Here is a 24,174-nt window from a genome sequence, read left to right as displayed (position 1 = left end):
CAATACACCGGGCTCGGCTACTCTGAACCTTTTTCCAGTGGCTGACCCAAAAGCATATTCTGCCAACTCAGATCCTTCGGACAGCTTCGGGTCAAGGTTCTCCCAGTGGGCGAATTAGTTCTGCCAGTTGCGCTGCATGGAACTCCCCCCCTCCCACAACCCAAGTGGTGATGCACAGGCGCTGTGGCCGATGGGTAGGCAGGAGAGAGACATGGGGGGGGGGGCTGCCAAGGAGCAGAGCCGGCCTTCGCTGCCCAGTGAGCCCAAGAGAGTTGGCTGTGGCCAGAGGCGTGAGTGCAAAGGGGGAGGAAAGGATCCCGTCCCAAAGGCTGCTGGTCGGTCACCCTTTGGCCCAATAGGGAGGCTTCCTTCTGCCTAGCACAGGCGAAGGCCAAGTGGGCTCTTCTATGGCCTGTGGACTTCAACACCCAGAATCCCTGAGCCAATCATGCTAACTCAGGAATTCTGGGAGTTGAAGTCCACAGGTCATAGAAGAGCCCACTTGGCCTTCGCCTGACCTACCAACTCACACACGCACACACCGCCCTCCAAAAGGCTGAGAGACCCCTCTCTGGGCAAAGGTGCCTGAGGGCTCGAGTAGTGGGCGGTGGTGGTGGGGGATGATGGTAGTCCTTCCCTAACCAGAGAATCTCCTGGATCTATCCAGAGATGTGCAAAGCCCCATAAGGCACAGCCACACCTGCTCCCGTGGCCAGGAAGGACCCCGGGTGGCCTCTGCCGGCCCCCACCTGCTGGAGTTCATGCTGCCCCTTCCCCACTTCCAGCCCCTTCGAAGGAGGACCGAAACCAGGCCGGCCATCAGCCCCGACTAATTACAGCTCAGCGAACAGAGCACTCGGGCTCCCTGCTGCTTCCTCCAATACAGGCCGGCAGCAGCAGCCTGGGCGCCTGGCCGTGGGCCATGGGGACGATGTCCGAGAAGGCCCAGTCTGCCTCACTGGCCACACTCCCCAGGCTCTCTGGGAAGGGCTCCTTTTGGCCAGGGGCTCCCTGTGATTTGTGGGCCGGGGCAGAGCAGCCCCCCCCCAAACCAGATCTGGGCATGAAACGGGCTCAAAGGCAACATGGGGGGCTCCCTGACCCTGCAGGCGAGATGGAGCAGGACTGGGAGAGGCTGGGGAGGCTGTGAGGTGCCAGACGGGGAGGGGGATCTCCAGCAAGCCCCCCTATGGCAAGCTCTCCCCTCCCCATCGGGGACCAGCAGGGAGATGCCAGGTCTGGGGGCAGCCTGCCCCGTCAAATGGAAGCACACACAGGGGGGGGAGGGTGTCTCTGTGCCTGGGGGTCAGTGTGACCAGCTGTCCAGAAAAGGTGGCAGGATCCAGTTGGAAGTAATTCTGTGGCTTCTTATACTTCAACAAAAAAAAAAATAGCTTCAGGAATTTGGCTGCAAACTGGGACAATGGTTCGAATTCCTGCATTGAAAAGGCTCCTCCCTCCCCCAGAACAGCCGCTTGAGGAGGCGGGACCCCAACAGGCAGCGCCGGCCACTGTCCCAATCCAAGCCCCCCCCCCCCCCCAAGCAGGACCCTCCCTCCCTGTCCGGGAAGCATAGCGCCGCCGCCGCCTCTTTTCTGTTGCTTTTATTGTGTGCAAGACAAACCGAGACAGCCAAAATCCAGGTCCCCCCCGCCCCCCACACTTTGGGGGCAGCGACTCCTCAGGTTCCAGTGAAGATCCACACGGTCCAGTTTCTTTTTGCACAGCAAAAGATCCGCGGGGGGGAGGGGAGGGAAGATGCAGCCCCCCCCCAACCTTCCTGGGAAAGACGCCCCACTCCCCGCACAGCGGGAGCCACGGAGGAGCCCCGCCCTTTCCGACGCCAAATTCCACGGCTGTTAACAAACGCGCCCCTCCCCCACCCCGGGGACCGAGCGAGGCCTGGCCGCAGCTGGGGGCAGGGGCGGCAGGGCAGGCAGGGCGACCTCCGCCGCGCCGCCCGGGTCCCGCAGAGCGGCGGGAGGAAGCGGGGCCGGTCAGCCGCAATCGGGCTCCGGGCTGTGGCAGGACCGCGGGCGCTGCGGGGGCGAGGAGGAGCCGCCGCCGCCCTCATGTCCGTTGCTCTCGATGGAGGACTCGCTGCCGGTGCTCTCCCCGGAGAGGAGGCGGGTGACGCGCAGGTCGGCGCGGAGAAGCGCCACGTCGTTGCCGATGGCCAGCTCGCCCAGGCCGCAGATGAGTTGGCCCAGGCTGGGCCCCGCGGGCGCCGCGCCCTCCTCCCGGTCCTCCTCCGGCGGGGCCAGCAGCTCGTCCTCCTCCTCGTCCCGGGCGCCGTCGCAGTCCTCCTCCTCCTCCCGGGCGCCGTTGGCCCAGGCTGGCCCGGCGGCGCGCTCCTCCAGTTCCTCGCCCAGCGAGTCCTCAGTGATGGAGCCCAGCTTGGGCGCGCTGCGGCTGCGCTCGACGGGCGGCTTGTAGCAGCCGCCCGGGCCGTGCAGGAGCAGCTTGCGGAGCGGCACCAACGGGATGGCACCGTCGGCCCCGGGCCCGGCCTGCTGCAGCTGCTGATGCCGCGCGTCGGCGCGCTTCTTGAGGCGGCGGAACTCGGCCAGCGCCGCCGCCGACGTCTGGTACAGCAGCAGCGCCATGGCGCGGGCCTTCTCCGCCTTGGAGACCAGCACCGCGTGGCAGCGGAGCAGGACCGCCTTGTGCTTCACCTCGTGGCGGTAGATCCAGGCGAAGAGGCGCGGCAGGCGCGGGTCGGCCACGCAGTAGGTGACGCGGTGCAGCAGGTAGAGGTGGCCCGGGCGGGAGGCGGCCTCGCTGGGCACGGCGGGCGCCAAGCGGATGCCCTGCGGCCCGATGGTCAGCTTCATCTTGGTGCCGTGGCGGCCCGCCTCGCTCTTGGCCCAGATCTTGGCCACGGCCGCGTCGGTGCAGCCCTCGCCCTTGGCCTGCAGCGTGGTGGCGTTGCCCAGGTAGAGGGCCGTGTAGGTGGGCGCCTCGCTGCTCACGCGGAACTTCTTGCGCTTGGAGCGGAAGAGGCTGCCCATCCGGGAGAGGGCGCTCTCGGCCGGGCAGGCGCGGGCCAGCGAGCCCAGGGCAGCCGAGCAGGGCAGGCTCCCGGCGCCCGCCTGGCAGGAGGAGTCCTTCGCCTTCCCCGACGGCGGCTGCCGCTCACGACGCCGGCCCTGCTGCTGCGGCTGCTGCTGGGGCTGGGGCTGCTGGCCCTGCTCGTCCGCGGCCAGCAGCTCGAATTTGTGCCGCTTCCAGGGCAGCATCGCGGCGCCCCCGCCGCCTCCCGACGGCGCAGCCAGTCCGGGGCGCTGCGGCTGCTGCTCCCGGTCCTCAGCTGGACGCGCCCGGCGTCGCCCCGGCCGCCCGCGCATCCCGAGGGACCGACGGCCCGGGCCCCGCCGCCTGCCGCCGCCGCGCGCGCCCCCGCCGCCGCTCCGTCGCCATCGCCGCCGCCGCCGCGCGCGCTACATGCCGGCCTGGCCCAGCTCCGCCGCCGCCGCCGCGCCTCTGCTGGCGCTCCTCGGCCGCGCCGCTACATATAGGCCGGGCGAGGGAGGCCGCTGGGCCGGGAGGCGGCGCCCGCGATGCCGGTAGCGCGCCAAAGGGGAGGGCCGAAGCCGCCGCGGGAGGGGCCGGGGGGCGCGGGGGCTCGGCCGGCGCTCCTCGCGGTCAGCAGCCCGGGAATGGCGGCGGTGCCGGAGGAAGCCTCGCCTTCTGGCCGGGACGGAGCGGAGCGCCTCCTCGCCTCGGCAGAGCCCTCCGAAGAGCCCCCCCCCGCTCGCCTGGAAGGGGCGCCGCCCTTGGCTCGTCTCGCCTGCCGGTCCCAGCTCCCCCCCTCCCCCGGTGGGGCCGCCGCACGGAGTTCCTCTCGGAGGAGCGTCGCCCGCCTGGGCCATTTCCTGACCCTCCGGCTCGGCCTGAGAGGCGCGCTATTGCCCCGGGTGTTGGGGAGGACTTTGGGGTTCAGTTTGAAAGGGGGGATCGCGAAGGGTCTGCCTGCACTTAGCCTGGGTTGGAGAATTGGGGACCAAGCCTTAATGGGAGTCCCTCGGGTGACTCCCTCGGGTGCATCTGGTCACTCAGGGAAGAGACCGGCACCGGGGACCAATTTGCTTCCAGAGTTGCATGAACCTGTCCCGGCTGCTGTGGCCTTCAGGGCTTTCCCCAAAGAGGCTGGGACGTCCCGGGGCAGGGGACTATCCCGTCATGGACTGCAATTAAGGGGCTTCTGCAGATGCAGGCCCGTTTCCCACAGCTGTGGAGAACCAAATAACAAGAGTTGGAGGGGAGGGGGGATCTCCTGTGCCACTTAAGACCACCAAGGTTGTCTGATCTCTCCTCGGAGCACCGAGACTGACCCTTCCCCTGTCAGGAAATTTCCCCTTAATTCTAGGTTGGGTCTCCCTTCAATGATCTCCCAGCCATTGCTTCTGGTCCTGCCTTCAGGTGCTTTGGAACATAGATTGACCCCCCCTTCATTGTGGCAGCCCCTCAAAAATATTGGGACACCGCTGTCCTGTCGCCCCCCCCCCCCCCCGCACGCCCAATGCCTGCAAGCACCCAATTAGGCTGATACATCACCCTTCAGTAATATCTTATCCCAGTATTCAGTGCCTAAGAACCTATGATTACAACAGCGCCCCTCCCTCCTGTATTTTAGCCTCCAACCCTCTGAATCAGGCCCCTAATGAAGACTGACAGCTGCCCTACTGCACAGGGCGCCCTGCCTTGAGCTACCAAACAGAAGGTGGGAATCAAATCTAAGAAACAAACCAATACATCTCTTTCCCTTTTTGCTGAGTGGGCGGAGTCTGCTATGGGGAGGGGGGCAGTGGGGTTGCTGATCTAGACAGGGGGGGAAGGCGGGGAGAGAAATGCCACAGAAACACAACCCCTGGCGTGCTGTGCTGGAAGAGAAGGCGGGGGTGGGTGAGCTTAGTTGCCAGCCGGTGAAGGATTTTTCAGCTGGCAGGGTCTGAGTGTGGAGGGGACGGGGGAGGCAGGGTCTCCAGCAAGTCCCAGTAACTGCAAAGGGGTGGTGGTGCTAGCCCAGCCCCACTGACTCTTCTGGCCCTGGGCTCAATCTGCTGCTGCTCAATGCCAGGTCGGTGGTAAATAAAGCTCTCCTCATCCTGGATGAGGAGGCCGACCTGGCTTGTGTGACCGAAACCTGGCTGGGCCTGGAGGGAGGAGTTCCTCTCTCGGAAATCTGTCCAGCTGGGTTTCAAGTATGGCACCAACCTCGACCCCAGGGAAGGGGAGGAGGAGTGGCTATTATAGCCAGGGAGAGTCTTTGCCTGCATAGGCTCATTGCTCCAGAGGTTGCGGGTTGCGAGTCCCTTCTGGTGAAGTTGGACTTAGGGGTTCAGGTGGGCTTGTTACTCACATACCTGCCTCCCAGCTGCGTGTCAACAGCCCTGCCTGTGCTGCTCGAGGAGGTGGCCGGGTTGGCGGTGGAGTTCCCCGGACTTATTGTCCTGGGGGACTTCAATCTGTCGTCACTCGGCGGTTCCTCTGGACTGGCACAGGAGTTCATGGCCACCATGACAGCCATGTACCTGACTCAAGTAGTTCAGGGTCCGACTCACGAGGGTGGGCACGCACCTGATATGATATTCCTCTCTGAGCAATTGAGTAATGGTCTGAGACTAAGGGGCTTAGACGTGTTGCCTTTGTCATGGTCAGAACATTTCCTACTGCGGCTTAACTTCCTGGCTCCAATCCTTCCCCGCAGGGAGGCGGAACTGATTAAGTTGTTCTGCCCCAGACGCCTGATGGACCCAGAGGGCTTTCAGAGGGCGCTTGGGGTTATTCCAGATACACTTGTCCACAGTTCGGCAGAGTCTCTTGCTGAGGCCTGGAACAAGGCTGCAGTAGGGGCTCTTGACCGGATTGCGCCGTTGCGACCTCTCCGCGGCACTAGACCCCGTAGAGCTCCATGGTTCAACGAGGAGCTCTGGGTGTTGAAGCGCCAGAAGAGACGTCTGGAGAAGCAATGGAGGAAGAGTAAGTCCGAATCCGACCGAACACTTGTAAGAGCTTTTATTAAGACTTACAAAGTGGCGCTCAAGGCGGCAAGATGCGCGTATCATGCCGCTTTGATTGCATCAGCGGAATCCCGCCCGGCCGCTCTGTTTAGGGTGATCCGCTCCCTTCTTAACCAGGGGGGAGTTGGGGAGCCCTTGCAGAGTAGTGCCGAGGAGTTTAACATGTTTTTCGCTGATAAAATCGCTCGGATCCGGGCTGATCTCGACTCCAATTGTAAAACAGAGTCGACTGACAACAAGTCAGTCGAGGTGACTGGGGCTAAATGTCTTTGTCCACTTGTCTGGGCGGAGTTTGACTTGGTGTCACCTGATGAAGTGGACAAGGCCATTGGAGCTGTGAGTTCCGCCACCTGTTTACTGGATCCGTGTCCCTCTTGGCTGGTTTCTGCCAGTCGGGAGGTGACACGGAGCTGGGTCCAGGAGATTGTCAATGCCTCCTTGGGGAGGGGGTCCTTTCCGGCCCTTCATAAGGAGGCACTTGTGTGCCCCCTCCTCAAGAAGCCTTCCCTGGACCCAGCCGTACTTAATAACTACCGGCCAGTCTCCAACCTTCCCTTTATGGGGAAGGTTGTCGAGAAGGTGGTGGCACTCCAGCTCCAGCGATCCTTGGAAGAAGCCGATTATCTAGGTCCTCAACAGTCTGGATTCAGGCCCGGCTACAGCACGGAAACTGCTTTGGTCGCGTTGATGGATGATCTCTGGCGGGCCCGGGACAGGGGCTTGTCCTCTGTCCTGGTGCTCCTTGACCTCTCAGCGGCTTTTGATACCATCGACCATGGTATTCTTCTGCGCCGGCTGGAGGGGTTGGGAGTGGGAGGCACTGTTCTCCAGTGGTTCTCCTCCTACCTCTCCGGTCGGTCGCAGTCGGTGTTAGTGGGGGGTCAGAGGTCGACCTCGAGGTCTCTCCCTTGTGGGGTGCCTCAGGGGTCGGTCCTCTCCCCCCTGCTATTGAATATCTACATGAAACCGCTGGGCGAGATCATCCAAGGACATAGGGTGAGGTATCATCAATAACGCCGATGATACCCAGTTATACATCTCCACCCCATGTCCAGTCAACGAAGCAGTGGAAGTGATGTGCCGGTGCCTGGAGGCTGTTGGGGCCTGGATGGGTGTCAACAGACTCAAACTCAACCCGGATAAGATGGAGTGGCTGTGGGTCTTGCCTCCCAAGGACAATTCTATCTGTCCATCCATTACCCTGGGGGGGGGGATTATTGACCCCCTCAGAGAGGGTCCGCAACTTGGGCGTCCTCCTTGATCCACAGCTCACATTAGAGAAACACCTTTCAGCTGTGGTGAGGGGGGCGTTTGCCCAGGTTCGCCTGGTGCGTCAGTTGCGGCCCTACTTGGACCGGGAGTCATTGCTCACAGTGACTCATGCCCTCATCACCTCGAGGCTCGACTACTGTAACGCTCTCTGCATGGGGCTACCTTTGAAAAGTGTTCGTAAACTTCAGATCGTGCAGAATGCAGCTGCGAGAGCAATTATGGGCTTCTCTAAGTATGCCCATATCACTCCAACACTCCGCAGTCTGCATTGGTTGCCGATCAGTTTCCGGTCACAATTCAAAGTGTTGGTTATGACCTATAAAGCCCTTCATGGCATCGGACCAGAATATCTCCGGGACTGCCTTCTGCTGCATGAATCCCAGCGACCGGTTCGGTCCCACAGAGTCGGCCTTCTCCGGGTCCCGTCGACTAAACAATGTCGTCTGGCGGGACCCAGGGGAAGAGCCTTCTCTGTGGCGGCTCCGACCCTCTGGAACCAGCTCCACCCTGAGATTAGGATTGCCCCCACCCTCCTTGCCTTTTGCAAACTTTTAAACTTATAATATTTTAATTAATTGGATTGTATTGGATTGTTTTTCACTTGTTGTGAGCCGCCCCGAGTCTTCGGAGAGGGGCGGCATACAAATCCAAATAATAATAATAATAATAATAAACTCCTTAAAACCCACCTCTGCCGTCAGGCATGGGGGAACTGAAACATCTCCCCCTTGCCCGTGTTGTTTTGGTGTTAGATTGATTGTATGTGTGTTTTTTAAGTCTGACGGCAGAAAAAGACCTCATGGTCCATCTAGTCTGCCCTTATACTATTTTCTGTATTTTATCTTAGGATGGATATATGTTTATCCCAGGCATGTTTAAATTCAGTTACTGTGGATTTATCTACCACGTCTGCTGGAAGTTTGTTCCAAGGATCTACTACTCTTTCAGTAAAATAATATTTTCTCATGTTGCTTTTGGTCTTTCCCCCAACTAACTTCAGATTGTGTCCCCTTGTTCTTGTGTTCACTTTCCTATTAAAAACACTTCCCTCCTGGACCTTATTTAACCCTTTAATATATTTAAATGTTTCGATCATGTCCCCCCTTTTCCTTCTGTCCTCCAGACTATACAGATTGAGTTCATTAAGTCTTTCCTGATATGTTTTATGCTTAAGACCTTCCACCATTCTTGTAGCCCGTCTTTGGACCCGTTCAATTTTGTCAATATCTTTTTGTAGGTGAGGTCTCCAGAACTGAACACAGTATTCCAAATGTTGTCTCACCAGCATTCTATATAGTGGGATCATAATCTCCCTCTTCCTGCTTGTTATACCTCTAGCTATGCAGCCAAGCATCCTACTTGCTTTCCCTACCGCCTGACTGCACTGTTCACCCATTTTGAGACTGTCAGAAATCACTACCCCTAAATCCTTTTCTTTTGAAGTATTTGCCAACACAGAACTGCCAATACAATACTCAGATTGAGGATTCCTTTTCCCCAAGTGCATTATTTTACATTTGGAAACATTAAACTGCAGTTTCCATTGCTTAGACCAATTTTTTAATTTAAAATTGTAATTGGATTGGTGGGTATTGGATTTGTTATTATGTATGGTTTTTATCTTGTTGTGAGCCGCCCCGAGTTTGCGGAGAGGGGCGGCATATAAATCCAATAAATCTAATCTAATCTAATCTTCCTAGCAACAGATGGGGCCAAGAGGTGCTGCCTGCCCCAGAACCTGCTCAGTAGAATGAAAGTGGCCTGAGAGGGGTCAATTCTCCTCCCCTCTGTAGTTATTTACTGCGTGTTAAACTAGAAGAAGTAAAAGAAACAATTGACAGTGTGGGCAATTTTTTTTGACATTCAGTAGAGTTAGATAAATGGCAGCAACTATGGGAGCGAAATTCTAAATTAACAATGGCCAATGCATATAAAGAGAATTTGTATAAAATGTTTTATAGATGGCACATGTCACTTGAAATATTGTAAAAAATGCTTAAAGACGAATCAGCCAAATGTTGAAAATGCCACCAAAGACCTTTCATATGTGGTGGACATGTATGGAAGTGAAAAAAGAATTTGAATGTGGTTGGAAAAGGTGACACAGCAACATATTGACTTAAAACCTGAATTGTTCTTATTGGCTATCCTACCAGGGAAATAAAGAAAATGTAATTTTATTATTCATGCAATACTGCAGGTAGAATTGAATTTGCACAAAACCGAAGAAATCCCTAAAGATGAAAATGTGATCAAGAAAATATTGGACTGTGCAGAAATGAGTAGATTGGAATAGAATATAATTTTATTGGCCAAGTGTGATTGGACACACAAGGAATTTGTCTTGGGGCAAATGCTCTCAGCATACATTAAAAAAAAGATACATTTGTCAAGAATCATGTGGTACAACACTTAATGATTGTCATAGGGGTCAAATAAGCAATGAAGAAACAATCAATATTAATAAAAATCTTAGGATACAAGCAACAAGTTACAGTCATACAGTCCTGAATGGGAGGAAGATAGGAATGATGAGAAAAACTAGTAGAAATAGAAGTGCAGATTTGGTAAAAAGTCTGACAATGTTGAGGGAATTATTTGTTTAGCAGAGTGATGGCGTTCCGGAAAAATCTCTTCTTGTGTCTAGTTGTCTTGGTGTACAGGGCTCTGTGGCAACATTTTTGAGGGTCGGAGTTTGTTGTGGTTAGCTCTGGCCCAGCTCCTGCCCCAAGGAATGTGCAAGTGGATGTGGGGGAGACATCCACATGCCACAGGCCTGTTTTGCTCCCGATGGAATCTGCCGATGAAGCCTCCTCTGACCAAGGCAGCATGAGTGACAGGGAAGAGGGGAGTTTGGCAGACAGCCCAGGAGATCAATCATCTGTATCATCCTTGGATTCTGAATAAGAATTAATGACACATCCACGCATGCGTAGAGTGATGCATAGGAGACAACAACTAAAGGATTATTACAAGAAAAAATGAGGCCACCTGTGGTTGGGTGGGGCTCCAGTAATTAGGGCTACTGCTATAAATAGCAGCGTGTGGGTTTGGCCTTTGTGAAAGAGTATCTGATCACAGTTCTTCAGGAATCCTGGGTTGCTGGTTTCTGGACTTTGCTTGTTGATTTTTCACGCCTTTGAAAACAAAGCAAAACAAAACAAAGCAAAGTATGTGTGTCTCTCACTTGTTGGAAGAAGAAGGGGTATGAAGTTTCTTCACAGCTGCAAGCTAAGTACTTAAGGACTGATTAAGGGAATTGTACAGACTACCCGGTTGTTTTGTGACGAGTGCTCTTTGCAATACAAAAAGAGTGCTTAGTTTATTTTGACTTTTGGGATAAAGGACATTGTTTTGAATTTCCAAATGTGTGTGTCTGAAACTTGTACCCTTGAATTTTCGGGAGGCTCCTACCAGAGAGCCCGGCAGAACAGAGTTGAAGCAGTTTGTGTCCAGGATGCGAGGGGTCAGTCAATATTTTCCCCGGCTGCCGTCTCCAGGTCCTCCATGGAAGGCAGGTGGGCAGCCATTGTTTTTTCTGCACTTAAAGGTTATTATAATGTATGGGGGTTATTTCATCATTGGTTCAAAAATGAATATGGATAAAAAGTATAAAATGAAAAAAATTAGGAAGAGAAATGTTATAACAAGATAGGTGAAGTTGTAATGTTAAAATAAGAATAGATGTATATAAAGAATTTAGTGGTAATCTATAACAATTATGACACAAAAATAATTTGTATTCAGAGGACCCACAGGCTAATGAGATCTTTGTTTCAAAGGGGGGAAAATTCAAAGCGTTTACCGCCCCCCAACACCCCTGCTGGACCCTTGGCCTCGCTCCCCGCCCGGTGTCCGGTCCGACGCCAGCCCGGCCTCCCCCCCCCCCGCAGCTCTTCCCCGGCTTCTGCCCCCCCATCCCCCGACGCATGGCCGGAGGGGTCTTCGGGGCGGCCCGAGGGAGAGAGAGGCGTCGCCCCCGCCCGGGTCTGGAGGCCACGGCGGCCCTTCCGCCCCTCGGACGTTTTCGGCAAAAGGAGCCGAGCGGCGTCTCCCGGCTGCCGGCGCCGGTCCCGTGGAGAGGCGACCCCGCGTTGGTCTCCGCGCTTTTTGCCTCGGCTCCCCGAGGAAACGAGAAAGAGCGGCGGCACTTTAGCGCCCCCGTGAGGCCGCCGCCGCTGCCGGAACTGCCGGTTTGCGGAGCGCAGTTTCCGCCCGGAGCCTTCGAGCCGACGTTCCCGGCCGCGTCGCTGATTGGCTGCACCCACCACGTGCCCGAAAGCGTCGGGCAGGCGATGGGAAAGAAGCAGGCGCCGGGGCTGGGCCGCTCCCTCCGTCGCGGGGGCCGGCCGGGCGGGACGGGATGGGTGAGCCGCGCCGCTTCCCTTCCCCGGGGCGGGCGGCGGGGCGGGGGGGCTGCGGGCGAGGAGCTCCTGCGGCCCCCGGTGACGGCGCGACTCCTCCGCAGCGCCACACGAGCGAGCTGGGCGAGCAGGGCCGCGGCCCCCCCGGCGCAGTCGGTGACGGAGCAGAGCCCGCTGGAGGCCTTCCTGGCGGCGGCGGAGCTGGCGGGCGCCGCCTTCGCCGCGGGTGAGCCGGGCCGGACCGGGGGAGGGGAGGGGGGGGTCGGGCGGGGGAGGGGAGGGAGGGTCGGGCGGGGGAGGGGAGGGGGGGTCGGGAGGGGAGGGGAGGGGGGGAGGGGGCGCCTCTGCCCGCCTGACGCCGCTTTCCGCCCGCAGAGAAGCTGAACGTGCGCCTGGCGCCCGGCTGCGGGGCTGCGGAGGAAGCCGGACGGTCGGCGGCGGAGGAGGAAGAGGAGCGGCTCCTGCGTATCCCCCGAAGGTGCGTCTTCCGAAGGCCCCGGCCGGCGTGGGGAGGGGGGGCGGGGTTGAGGGGTCTCCTGGCGCTTCCCCCTCTTTTTCTTCCCCTCTCCCTGATCCCCTGTCCTGAGAGGAGAATGAGTGCTGGCGGTGAATGACGCCTTCGTTGCTCAACTCAACGCAGCTTTGCTAATGTAAACAAACCCTCTGGAAAAGCGTCTGGTCCTGTTGGTTTTAAGCCTCGCTTAACCGTGAAGAATTATGTTCCCTATAAAACTAGGTTTCCTGTTTCTGCTACAATAATTGTGAGAGCCTGTGAACTCTTCATCATCTCAGCCAGCCTTGAAATCTTGTCTCCTCCTCTGGTTGTGAATAAGGAACAGGCCAGACCTGGGCGTCTTTTCCTTGCCTCCTCTGTGTTTAAAGGAAAATTTTCTCTAGATAAATATTTGAGAGAACTTTGTGATATTTTGTGTTCTTCAACTGCTATGGATTGTTGCTTTTGTGTAGCCCTAATGATAGGGGAGCCTTTTGGTGAGACCTTTGCCCTTGGGGAAAACAAGGATTGAACATGTTCTTGTGCTTGCCCTGCCCTTTTTCTAGGCCACCCAGAAATGACTTTGTGCAGGACAAGAGGCTGGGCTAGAAGACCTCCAGAGTCCCTTCCGCTTCTAAGATTCTATAATTCTGCATCTCTTGTAGTCAGCGGATAGTCAGCTCTCTTCCAGCTTAATTTCCATCACTTGTATTGCCATCCTGCTCTTTCGCATGGATGGATGCAAAACGTTTCGAGTTCTTCTGTTCCTCTCTCCTTCCGTGTCCCTTTTAACTATTCATTCCTGGCTATAGAAGCTGCCTGCAGAAAGTTACTTCCCATCTTCTCCGAGGGGCAGGAGGAACTGCCTGAAGGGCTCGTCAACCAGAAAGTCACTTCCCAGCCTGTCCAGCTAGCAGCCTTCCTCCACCTGTGCGCCATGGCCTATTCTCAAGCGGGCCGTCTGAAAGGCCACCAGGGTTTGGGCCCAGCTCAGCTTACACGATCACTTGCACAAATGAAGTTGTATGTGTGCACACAAAGCCATCGCCTTTCCCCCCACCTACCTCACCTCACATTCGACCTCCAACCCGGGAAGTTTGGAGAATGCTGCTCTAGCAAGTGTCTCTTGGTTTCCCTTGCCAAAAGTGTCTCTCCCGTCTCTCCTGCACTGGAGCACGGGGTTCTTTGTGGCGCATCCAGCAGGCTCTTTCCTCATGAAATGTGCTGGTTCTTCCAGGCCGCCATGGGACGAGCGAACAAGCCCTGCAGCATTGAACCAGGCCGAAAGAGACAGCTTCCTGAAGTGGAGGAGGAAGCTTGCTTGGTGAGTCTTCCAAGAAGCCCCGAGAAGCCTAAGTCGGGACGTGGGGAGACTCCAGGGAGGGGGGGGGACAGAATTTGGTCCCAGGAGCCTCGTCTTGGTTCCCTCATATCTGTCAGGGAGACAGGGGGACGGAGGTAGTTGGAGTTCTTGGTTGTCTAATCCTTTTGGTGGAAGGGACTGTCTTAAAATCACCTTTGCCTTTTACCTGGGAAAAGGGGCTATGGGTCCTCAGCCCCCAAGCAGGACAGAAAATCAGCAGCAGAAATTACATAGCATTCTCGGCAGACATATACTTTGATTTAAACCAATGGCCTCGCGACCAGGAGGCCCCCGTCAGTAAACAGAGGAAAATGGAGGAGGGTAGAAGAAAGCGCGAGGTCGACCTTAATCTTCAGCCGGGTTCAATGTGAAGTCCGAGGCAGCCTCAAAACCCTGCCCAGCCCCTTTTAAAATACACATCTGGCCACCTCAAGGCAGCGGAGCCTTCTCCCTCCTCCTCCTCCTCCTCTTAGCCACAACAACCCTGTGAGGAGGGTTGGGCCAAGAGGAAGACTCGGGGCCCTGGATGGCTTTCAATATAACAGCTGATGCCGTTGGGGTAGTTTGCAGCCAGGGCTTTTCATGGCCTTTCTAGGCTTCTTTTTTAAGTTACGCCCTCAGGCCGAAACTTCCCCAGTGGTTTACAATGGGGGAAAAAGAGAGACTTCCAGGCGGTGAGGCAGTGCTTGAGTTCCAGGTTGAGGAGGCTGGAGTGGGCAAGGGGGAACTGGTGGGCCACGTTGGCAGCTGCTTTGAGACAGTTTTTCAACCGAGGTCAAGAAGCGCTGAATATACTGAACATCCAATGATGGAGGAGGAGGAGGTTCCCTCATTGGACAAGATTATCCAGAATGAAGCAATTTTTAAACATTACCCTTGTGCTGCCTCCTGCCCCCAGAGTCAGGACGGAGGTTTTCAGTTCAAGGTCAGCCATCTCATGCAGCAAAAGGGCGAAAGATGAGAGACCTGGCAAAATTGCTCTTTCAGGCCTGATTTATTTTGCAGGGTTTAGGCCTCTCGAGTTCATGGCATCGTTCATGAAATAAAAATGCGAGGGCAACCCAGAAAGGCGTCTCCGGGTGGGCTTCCTTAAGACCCCCAAGACACTCTCCCTTCCCCTGCGTTCTTACAGGCTGGAGGAAGAGGAGAACCTCCTGCTGACCCCCTTTGAGCGGAATCTGGATTTCTGGCGTCAGCTCTGGAGAGTCCTGGAGAGAAGGTAGCTCTCCTTGGGGGCAGGCTGCCCTTGGCAGAGGCTGAAGGAACCGCAGCCTTGGGAACATGGGGAGGGGTGGGCTGCACTTGCCTGCAGTGGGGTCAGGACGACCATGAGAGCTGGGGGAACCACGCCTCTTGTTGGTTGGTTGATTGATTGGTTGATTGAGTGGACCTGCATGCCTCTTGCCTTCTCTTTTGCAGCGATGTCGTGGTCCAGATCGTGGATGCCAGGAACCCCCTCCTGTTCAGGTGCCGAGATCTGGTAGGTGAAAGTCGCCCGTGTTCCAGGCCTGGACAGCTGCACTGACTCCCAAGGGCCAAAATTGGGGTGGGAAGAGAATAGTTTGGAACTTGGGAAATGGGCAGTTGCGGGTTTTGACTCCTTGCAAAGACTGCCCCCAATGACAGGGCGGAATGAAGCCCCTGGCGGGATTGTGGGGGGGGCGTGGGAGAGGACCTGGGCAGAAGGGGGGGGCTCCTTGTGCAGGACCTTCCTTTGCTCCCTCTGCCTTGAGCCTCTGGGAGTCGGGGCCCTCTGCCCAGGAAGAGGCCTCTGGGCCCGAGGAGAGTAGCGAGGCTGCCCCCCACGCCCTCCTGGCGGGGCACAAGGTGGGCCCTCCCGCCTCCCGAGCAATGTACCCTCTAATTTTTTTTCGGTGTGGGCAGAAAAGTATAGTGTCTGAGCGACAGTCCCTTTGGGACTGGGCGGCATAGAATAAATAAACAAACAAACAAACAAACAAACAAACAAATAAATAAATAAGAAAAAAATCCCTTCTTTTTTATTAAAAGAAATTAATAATTTAAAAAAACCAAAATCCATTACTATTAAAACTAAATCAACCAGCAAAACCAAAAACATAACTATTAATAAAAACAGGTGAGGGCTGGGTTTTTTTTTCTGTTATTATTTAAGTGCTTTTACCATATGCTTTAAATCAAGAGTCACTTCTCTCTCTGTTTTTCTCTCTTTCCTGTCATTCTCTGCCTCAATCATTTTCTCATTTCTCTTTTCTCCCCTTTTTTCTATCATTTCGCTCTATCTCTTCCTTCCACTCTTTTCTCTCTCTCTCTCTTCCTGTCATCTCTCTCTTGCTTTCTCTCTCTCTCTTTCTCCCCCCGTCTTTCTCTCTCTTTTTCTTACTTTCTCTCTCGTTTTCTTTCTCTCTCACTCACTCTTTCTCTCTTGTTTTCTTTCTCACACTCTTTCTCTCTCTTGTTCTCTCTCTCTTGCTATCTCTTTCTCTCCCCCCTTTCTCTCTCTCTCTCTCTTTCTCACTTTCTATCTTGCTGTCTGTTGCTCTCACTCTCTCTCGTTCTCTCTCCGTTCTTCTCAGCAGAGGCCGGCAAAGGTGATATTCAATGTCGGGGGGCCGCGGGCGTTTGCGCGCGCTCCAAATCCCCCTGCTAGCCCCCCGGAACATTCAAAATAAGAAAAGTCTTTGCCGGCGAAGGCTTTTCTTATTTTGAATATTCCGAGCGGGCTAGCAGGGGGATAGGGAGCGCGCGCAACCGCTCGCGCGCCCCCGACATTGAATATCACCTTCACCGGCCTCCGCTGAGAGAATGCCTGCTCCGCCTCTCCTGCAATCCCCTTGCCGAGAGCCCGGGACGAAAGTGCTCTCGGCAAAGGTGACCCGTCCCGGGTCACCTCCAGGTCCTCCTGGCTGCGGCTCTGGGCACCCAAAGGTCGGCTGAGACTGGCGCTTCCTCCCGTGGGCGTCTCTCCAGGGCAGTCCCTTGGGAAAGGCTTTGCCTCGCCTGTCCCTGAGGCGGCCTGAGCTGCCCCCCCGTCCACCTCGCCTCGGACATTGGGCTCCGTTTGTCCCCTGCTCTCGGAGGGGGGGGGGGGGGCCTCCGTGCCAGACTTCCTTCCTGCCGTGCCTTCGAAGAGGGAGGCAACTCGGCCTTCCTCCCGCTAGGGGCTACAGCTCAGCTCAGAGGAGGCCCCGCTCCCTCCGCTTCCTGGGCAGCCCAGCGTGGGCATCTTCTGGGGACCGAAAGGAGCCCCCCCTGACCATCTTCCCCTCCGTTTCAAGCTCCGGTCCAGCTCCGGGGGGGGCCCTGTGCGTGTTGGCGAAGGGTCGTGAGCAAGAGCGCCTTTGTGACCTCTTGGCCTTTGGCCTTCCCTCTTGGGCGGAGTTGGCATTAGGCCCCCTGGACGGCCCTTGTCCTTGTCTCCTGCCAAGGGGGCCTACTCACCGTTGCGAGGAGGAGGAGGGGGCTGGTCTCCGGCTTAGGAAAGCCTTGCAGGTTGTGTGTGTGTGTGTGTGTGTGTCAGTGGGGTTGTCTAGCACTGGAACTCAGCCCAAGAAGGACGTTTGGTTGCCTGCAGCCTTGGTCTGCTGGACAGCCCCGTTTCCTCCAGTGTCTCCACCCCTCCAGTTCTTTCTTTCACTAGTTCCCCCCCTCCGGGGGGTGGGGGGTGAGGGTGGAAGAGCTGGCGGGAGAAAACTCCCCCGCAGGACCGGGCTGGCTGACCTTCAGTGCTGCTCCAAGGCAATGATGTTTATCAATGGAAGCGGTGGCCTCTTCTCTCCCCCACCCCCCGGAAACAAGGGGGAGGTTTTGGGGCCTGAGAGCTGGAGGCGGCTGCAGGGATGGTTTTGTTCTGGCAACGTTAAGGCTGGTGGGCCGCCAGATGTCCTCAGCTGGCGCTCTCGCAGCCAAAGTCCGTAAAGTGGCCAGAGCTGGAGAGGCCTTGTGCAGTGCGGGACTCTCCTGTTGTCCGTCAGGGCTCGCTACAAGTGGTGGCCCCAACGCCAGGAGACTCCAGGCTCCACTCTGTCAGAGAGGCCCTAGGGGCCCACGCCCGGAAGGAAGCCCCCACACGCTGCCCGTCATCCCAAACTGGAGGGGCCTGGCCTGGCCTGTCTGTCTTCTCTTCAGGCTGCAGGGCCTCGTCTCCCCCACATAGCCCCCCCCTCCCTGGCAGGCCCCACTGGGAGAGGTCAAAGGTGGCTCCCGGGCCTGAGGCTGCCTCCACCACGGGAGGGGACCCCTGCCACACCCGCCTCCCTGAACGGCTGCCGCTCTTAGGAAGCGCTTCCTGGTGTGGCCCCAGCCAGAGCGCCACTTCCTTGGAATGGGAGGCCCCTCCCGGGAGACCTCTGCCCCGTTTCCCTCCTAAACCCGATTCCCTTCGGGCCCATCCTGGCGGCTCCCCTCCCCCCCCCGCACACGCCCGGGGGGGGGGGCAGCCTGGAAGGCGCTGGTGGGGCCTGGAGTCTCTCCGCCTTGCGGGTTCTCTTGTGTGTGTCCTTTAACGTTTGTCCAGTGACAGGCGACTGACCCTCCACCTCCCAAGCTCCCCTGACCCTCCCCATTGACCTCACCCCTCCTGGCCTGATGGTGGGAGCTGAGCCGGGCAGGTTGGAGGGGAGCAGGAGGCCCTCTTGCCTTTGGCCGCCTCCCTCTCCCTTTGTGCCGGCCCCACCCACGCTCTGGCCTCACATTTGGGTTGGGGTCCTCCCCAAAGGAGAGTGCTCCCATCCGGGGATCCCCCCCCCCCATGCAGCAGTCAGCATCTGTCCCTGGGGAGGCTCAGGAGCGGGAAAGACCCCCTTTGACTGCCCCCCCCCCACGGCACCTGTCCTCCGCTGCCTCCCGAGTCCCAGCTGGTGGGGAGGGGAGGGGGATCTGGCAGCATCCTCTCTCTGGCCACACCCAGCAAGCCCCCCACCCCAGAACTGGTAGTAACCCCACCCCTACAGCCCCCTCAGCCTCCGGAGCACTGCGACCGCCCCCCTCCCCTCCCACCCCTCACTGGGCCCAGCACTTGGCTCCTGGGCCCTTTTCTCCCAGCTCGACCCAAAGGTTCCCCGGCCAGCCACTCTTGGATTGCGGTTCCTTCCTTTTGCCCGTTTTTTCCCCTTACGTCCACTTAGACCTCGGCCCCCTTTAGGTTTATTGGATTTATATGCCGCCCCTCTCCGCAAACTCGGGGCGGCTCACAACAATAATAAAAAACAGTACAGTACACAATACCAAATCCAATGCCCACCCATCCAGTTCCAATTTAAATTAATAATCTCATAAAAAACAGTATATATAAAAAACAGGCACACAGTCCATCAATCAACAACACAACATGGGCAAGGGGGAGGTGTTTTAGTTCCCCCATGCCTGACGACAGAGGTGGGTCTTAAGGAGTTTACGAAAGGCAGGGAGGGTGGGGGCAATCCTAATCTCAGGGGGGAGCTGGTTCCAGAGGGTCGGGGCCCCCACAGAGAAGGCTCTTCGCCTGGGTCCTGCCAGACGACATTGTTTAGTCGACGGGACCCGGAGAAGGCCGACTCTGTGGGACCTAACCGGTCGCTGGGATTCGTGCATAAGGGGGAGAAAAAAGGTCGGAGGTGAGGCCCGCCCCCCTTGCCCCTGTCCCTGCCTGAGCTGTGGCCCCTTCCCCTCCCTCCCTCGGTGTGTGTGTGTGTGTGTGTGTGTGTGTGGTTCCTGGTCCTCCCCTGCTTCCTCTGGCCTGGTGTTTTGGGGTCTTGCTTTCCTGGCCAAGTTGCTCTTTGTTGCGCCCCCTCCCCTGTGAAGGCTCTGGAGACTCAAGTCGGAACCAGACGGGCCGAGATCCCCTGCCAGCTGGGAGCAGGCCTGGACGGTGTTGGCTTTGCCTCTTTGTCCCCCTCCGGCCCGGAGGTTCTCGGCTGGACGTTGCATTCCTGGGTCTCCAGGCTTCCCCCTCCTCCCCCTCCTGTCCTGCCCACCTGCCGCAGCCCCCCCCCCTCGCCTGAGTCCCCTGCGGCCTGGCCTGTCTTGCAGGAATGCTACGCCCGGGAGCTCAGCCCCGAGAAGGAGACCCTCCTGCTGCTCAACAAAGCAGAGCTGCTGGGGGGGGGAGCAGCGCTCGGCCTGGGCCCGGTTCTTCCAGCGGGAAGGGGTCCGCGTGGTCTTCTGGTCGGCCGTGGCAGAAGGGCACCGGCTGGGAGCCAGCCCTGAGGTGAGAGGGCGGAGGGGCCCCGCTCGATCCCCCCAAGGGCCCCCCCGAGAGCCCAAACCTTCAGCTGCTCCAAGCGCCCCCCCCGCCCTGTGAGGGTCCCCTTGGGTGCCCTGCCCTCCTGCCCTCCCCCCGACCCCTTCCCCCTCTGGCTGCGGGCACCACACCCGCCTCCCCTGGCAGCTCTGCCCCCTGGAGGGCCAAGGAGGGGGTGCAGTCTGTGGGGGGGACACAGGCCTCCCTCCTTTCCTTGGCCCAGGCGCTGGTGGGAGCCATGGAAGGGGCAGAGCTGGAGGAGCAGAGGCCCCCCCCAGGGCCCCCCCCGGGGGACACCGAGGAGGAGGAGGAGGAGGAGGAGGAGGAGGACTGGCTGACCTGCTCAGAAGACGGGGGGGAGCACGAGGGCCCTCTTGCGCCCTTGGGGGGGATTGGGGCTGAGCCCTCCCCACCAGCACCGGCCCCCCATGGCCCCCCCGTCAGAAACAGCAGCCGCCTGGTGCAGAGAGAGGAGCTCCTGGGGATCCTGAAGGCCCTTCACGCCGGCCGGAGGAAGGTCAGAGAGGGAGAGCTGACCGTTGGCCTGGTGAGTCCTGGGTCGCCCTGTGGACACGCGAGCCTAGGCGGCTTGACCCCCCCCCACCTGCTACCACCCTGAGAGAAGAAGTGGGGACCCTCGGAGGGGCTCCTGCTTGGGACCTGTCCAGCCCCTCCTTGAGGGGGAAGGGTGTCCCCCTTGGCCTCACCCAGGGCTCCTCAGGCGCCTGGTCTGCTGGGAGGGAGCCCCCTCCTCAAAAGGGGCCACGTGACTCTCCCTCCCTCCCCAGGTGGGCTACCCCAACGTGGGGAAGAGCTCCACCATCAACACCATCCTGGGGAAGAAGGTGGTCTCGGTCTCAGCCACGCCAGGACGCACGAAGCACTTCCAGGTATCGCCGGCAGCTCCTTCTGGGCTCCCCCCCTCGCCCCGCCCTCGGACTCTCCACCCGGGAACAACGGCCCAGCCCTGGATGGCCCCCTCCCTCTGCCTTGCTCTTCTCCTGAGCTGGTTATTTCTTTTTTTGGGGGGTGGGGGTTGTGCCCTTTGCAGACGCTGTTTGTGGAGCCCGGCCTCTGCCTCTGCGACTGCCCGGGCCTGGTGATGCCCTCCTTCGTCTCCACCAAGGCCGAAATGGTCTGCAGCGGCATCCTGCCCATCGACCAGCTGCGCGACCACGTGCCCCCCGTCACCCTCATATCCTTTCTCAGGGAGGGGCCCTGAGGGTGGGCAGGGGAGGGAGGCTGCCAGCAGTCTTCACGTGGGGGTGGAGAATTGGTGCTGGACGTGAGAGCCAGTTTCCTGAATCAGGGACGGGGGGGGGGCATACCTGGAGACAGCTAGGAGGCCGGAGGGGAGGGGCTCAGCTGTTCTGGAGGAAGGGGGGGGGGCTCCTCTCCCCAAACGTGGCTCCTTCACTGCCCCACGTCTGCCAGCGGATCCCTCGGCCAGTCTTGGAGGCCACCTATGGGATCAGCCTCCCCCGGCCACGCGAGGACCAGGACCCCCACCGGGCCCCCACCTCGGAGGAGCTGCTCTCCGCCCTGGGCTGTGAGTAAACCCCTCCCCCCACAGGGGCCCCAGGAGAGGAGGAGGGGGCGTGGTCTGGGGAGGGCAGGGGTAGCGTTTGGGCCGGCTGAGCAGTCCGAAAGGGGAAGAGGGAGGGGCATCTCCCCTTCCTCCTCCTCTGACCCTCCAGCCCTGGGTCTCCTGGAAGGGGGAGGGGGGAGTCTGCCCTGGGGGGGACGACACACGAGCGCCTTGAAGGGGCCCAGGGGCTGAGCCAGGCTAAGGTCTGTGTGGGCCCCCCCTTGTCTCCCCAGTGGAGGCCTTGGGCTGGCTCCCCCCCCCCCATGCTTGTGCTGCAGGTGGGTTGACCCGTGGCCTCTCCCTCCCCCCGCAGGCATGAGGGGCTTCATGACGGATCACGGGCAGCCAGACCAACCTCGCTCCGCCCGCCTGGTGCTGAAGGACTTTGTCACGGTGCGTCTTCGGGCCTCTGGGCAGAACCTCCCTCGAAAGGGGGGGGGGGGGGCATGGCTTAACCTGTGTGTGTCTATATCACCCCTGGCCTGGCAGGAGGCAGCCCCCCCCCCTTCAGTGGGGAGTTCTTGTGAGGGGGGAGGGGTCTCCTTGACGGCAGGATTCCTGACCCCAAAGGGAAGGTTTCTCTTAGAAGAGGCAGACGAGAGCCAGCCCTATGCAGCCCCTGCCCCACTGATGTAGCCCACAGGCAGGGCTTGGCTGCTTGGGCTCAGCCCCCCCCTTGGAGACAGCCCTCTTCCTGCTCTGCCCAACCCCCACTGCGGGTGGTCAGTGAACCTGGGCAGAGAGCAAGGAATGCCCCAGAATGGGGAGGGCCAGGGCTAGTGGGCGGCTGGCGGCCTGGGTAGGGACCGGGGGTTGGCCAGGGCTGCTTTGGGGCCTGTGGGCCCGGCTTTGTCCCCGCCCCCCCCCCTTCCGAACGCTTCTTCTCCCGGCCTTCCCTGCAGGGGAAGCTGCTCTACTGCCACCCCCCTCCGGGCATGGAGGCCGGGCTCTTCCAGCGGGGGCTCGAGCGACTTCGTCCCGGCAAAGGGGCAGCAACCGCGCAATGGAACGGGGAGCAGCCCCCGCCGGGCAGAGGCCCCAAGGCAAAGCAGGCGCAGAACCCAGTGGACCAGGCATTCTTCCACCAGGTGAGGCGCGGGGGGGCAGGCCTCGGGCGCTCGGGGGTCCTGGCCTCACACCTCCCCTATGCAGATGGCCAGGGCGAGCGATGTGCCCGGAGCCCCCTCGTCTTGCTGCCTCACTCTCGGGGACCCCCACCCCGCAAGCGTTGTCTGGGCTCCCAGAGCCTGTTGAGCCAGAAGCCCCACCCACCCACCCCGGAGGAGCCGCCCTTGCACAGGGGGCAGGGAGCCTGCACGAGGCCAGGCCCCCTCCAGCCCAGGGTGGGTGTGGGCCCACTCACAGCCCAGCCGGCAGAAGAAGAAACGCCCCCCTGGCAAGGCCTGTTCAGCCCCTGGCACAGGGACTTTCTGCGGGGGCCGCTGTGTTTTCAGTGGAGCCGAGCAAGGTTAACCCTGCCTGAGGCAACACCCCCCCCAGGCGGCTTCCCCCCCTCCCCCCAGGCACAGCTGCCTCTTGGGAAGCTCCGGTGGGGGGGGGGGAGGTGCCCTTTGGGGGCAACACGGGGCTGGGCCTTGGCCTGAGTGTGGTGCCTGTCTCCCAGGAGAACGTCCGGGCGCTGACCAGAGGCAACCGGGTGGGGCTGGGCTGCCCAGCAGGGACGCTTGCCCACCCGCCTTCTGGCCCCCCCTTGGCCGACGGAGCCGGGAAGCCGTGGAAGAGACACGGGAACAGGAACAAGAAGCAGAAGCTGCGCCGGCTGACCGGGCACCTGGAGGCCTGACCAGGGGCGGGGGCCATGGGGGGGAGGCCAGGGAGAGGAGCAGAGGCTCCCCAGAGAAGGAGGGGCTGCCCCAGTGGCTGGGAGTGGTGGTGGGGGAATAAAGGGCGTTCCTTGATGCCCCCCCCTCCTGGTCGCCCTCCTTGGATCCTTCTGAATGGAGGCAGGACACCGATCGGCTGGATGACCGGGACTGAGTGGTTCTGCGGGGGGGGGGGGGGGGGGGGTCATGGGTGTTTTGTTTTTTAAACTATGCCTTGGTTTTATAAATGATGTAACCTGCCAAGAGCCGAACTCTAATAAAGGTTTGTTAAATAAATGACCCCTTGAGAACTGACCTGCTCCCCAAGTGGCGCCTCCCCCTTATCCCAGGCCCTGCCTCAGTTCCCTTCCCAATCTGGCCCGGTGGGTGTATTGGGGGGAGGCAACTGAGTTGGTTGTGGAAGCCATGGGGCCCTTGGCTGCACCTGGAGCCCACGGCTGCTTGGCCTGCTGTGTCTGGCCCTGTGGTCAGGGCAGGTGTGAAACCCCAACTGGTCCCCACAGGTTCTGGGGAACCGGTAGCAGAAACTGAGACCAAATGACCCCCCCCCCCAGCTGATCCCCAGAATGGGGGCTTTTGCAGCGTCCTCCCCCTACCACGCCCACCAAGACAGAACCGGTAGGGGAACACTTTGAATTTCGCCCCTGGAATGTGGGGGGGTCTCCATTTCCTGCTGAAGACCCCCCCCCCAAAGACATCTGGTTTGCCTCCATGGAAGGCCACGTGCTGGACTGATGGGCCTGGCCTGATCCGACAAGGCTGCCCTTCGGTTTCCCAAGAAGGGCAGTCCGACTGGCCCTGGGCCTTGACCAGCCGGGAGTCTAATGGCGCCAGGCCTGCCTCTCTCCTGGGCCCAGTTTGGGCGGGGGATGGGGGAGGGTCGCCTGGTCCTTCCTGGGGATTCCCAGCCCCTGGAAGGCTCTCCTCCTGGTTGGCCTCCCCTGCAGCTTTCCCTCCCTCCCACAAGGGGGTGCTCTTCCCCCTGGATTAGCCCCAGGGACATTGCCCTGAGAAAGGAGCCCCCTTCC

General features: G+C 59.3%; 2 protein-coding genes across 2 annotated transcripts; one reads left to right on the top strand and one right to left on the bottom strand.

The window, feature by feature from the left end:
* Positions 1 to 1,594: 1,594 nt before the first annotated feature.
* Positions 1,595 to 3,347, bottom strand: FAM43A (family with sequence similarity 43 member A). Its single transcript, XM_070754192.1, has one exon. It carries the CDS (start codon positions 3,345 to 3,347, stop codon positions 1,998 to 2,000), a length of 1,350 nt encoding a protein of 449 aa, XP_070610293.1. The 3' UTR covers positions 1,595 to 1,997.
* Positions 3,348 to 3,560: 213 nt separating this feature from the next.
* LSG1 (large 60S subunit nuclear export GTPase 1) lies at positions 3,561 to 23,425 on the top strand. The gene is given in 17 exon segments (XM_070754263.1): positions 3,561 to 4,028; positions 11,189 to 11,488; positions 11,556 to 11,662; positions 11,764 to 11,885; positions 12,035 to 12,137; positions 13,390 to 13,476; positions 14,648 to 14,734; positions 14,935 to 14,995; positions 19,504 to 19,572; positions 19,574 to 19,681; positions 19,938 to 20,261; positions 20,503 to 20,604; positions 20,766 to 20,909; positions 21,140 to 21,263; positions 21,616 to 21,695; positions 22,205 to 22,390; positions 22,927 to 23,425. Coding segments are annotated over 17 exon segments (2,652 nt in total). The 3' UTR covers positions 23,107 to 23,425.
* Positions 23,426 to 24,174: the final 749 nt, after the last annotated feature.

Source organism: Erythrolamprus reginae, chromosome 5, assembly GCF_031021105.1.
Source record: "Erythrolamprus reginae isolate rEryReg1 chromosome 5, rEryReg1.hap1, whole genome shotgun sequence".
In the NCBI taxonomy this organism is placed as follows: domain Eukaryota; kingdom Metazoa; phylum Chordata; class Lepidosauria; order Squamata; family Dipsadidae; genus Erythrolamprus; species Erythrolamprus reginae.
The sequence above is the reverse complement of the archived record's forward strand: the minus strand, read 5'-3'. Positions and strand labels throughout refer to the sequence as shown.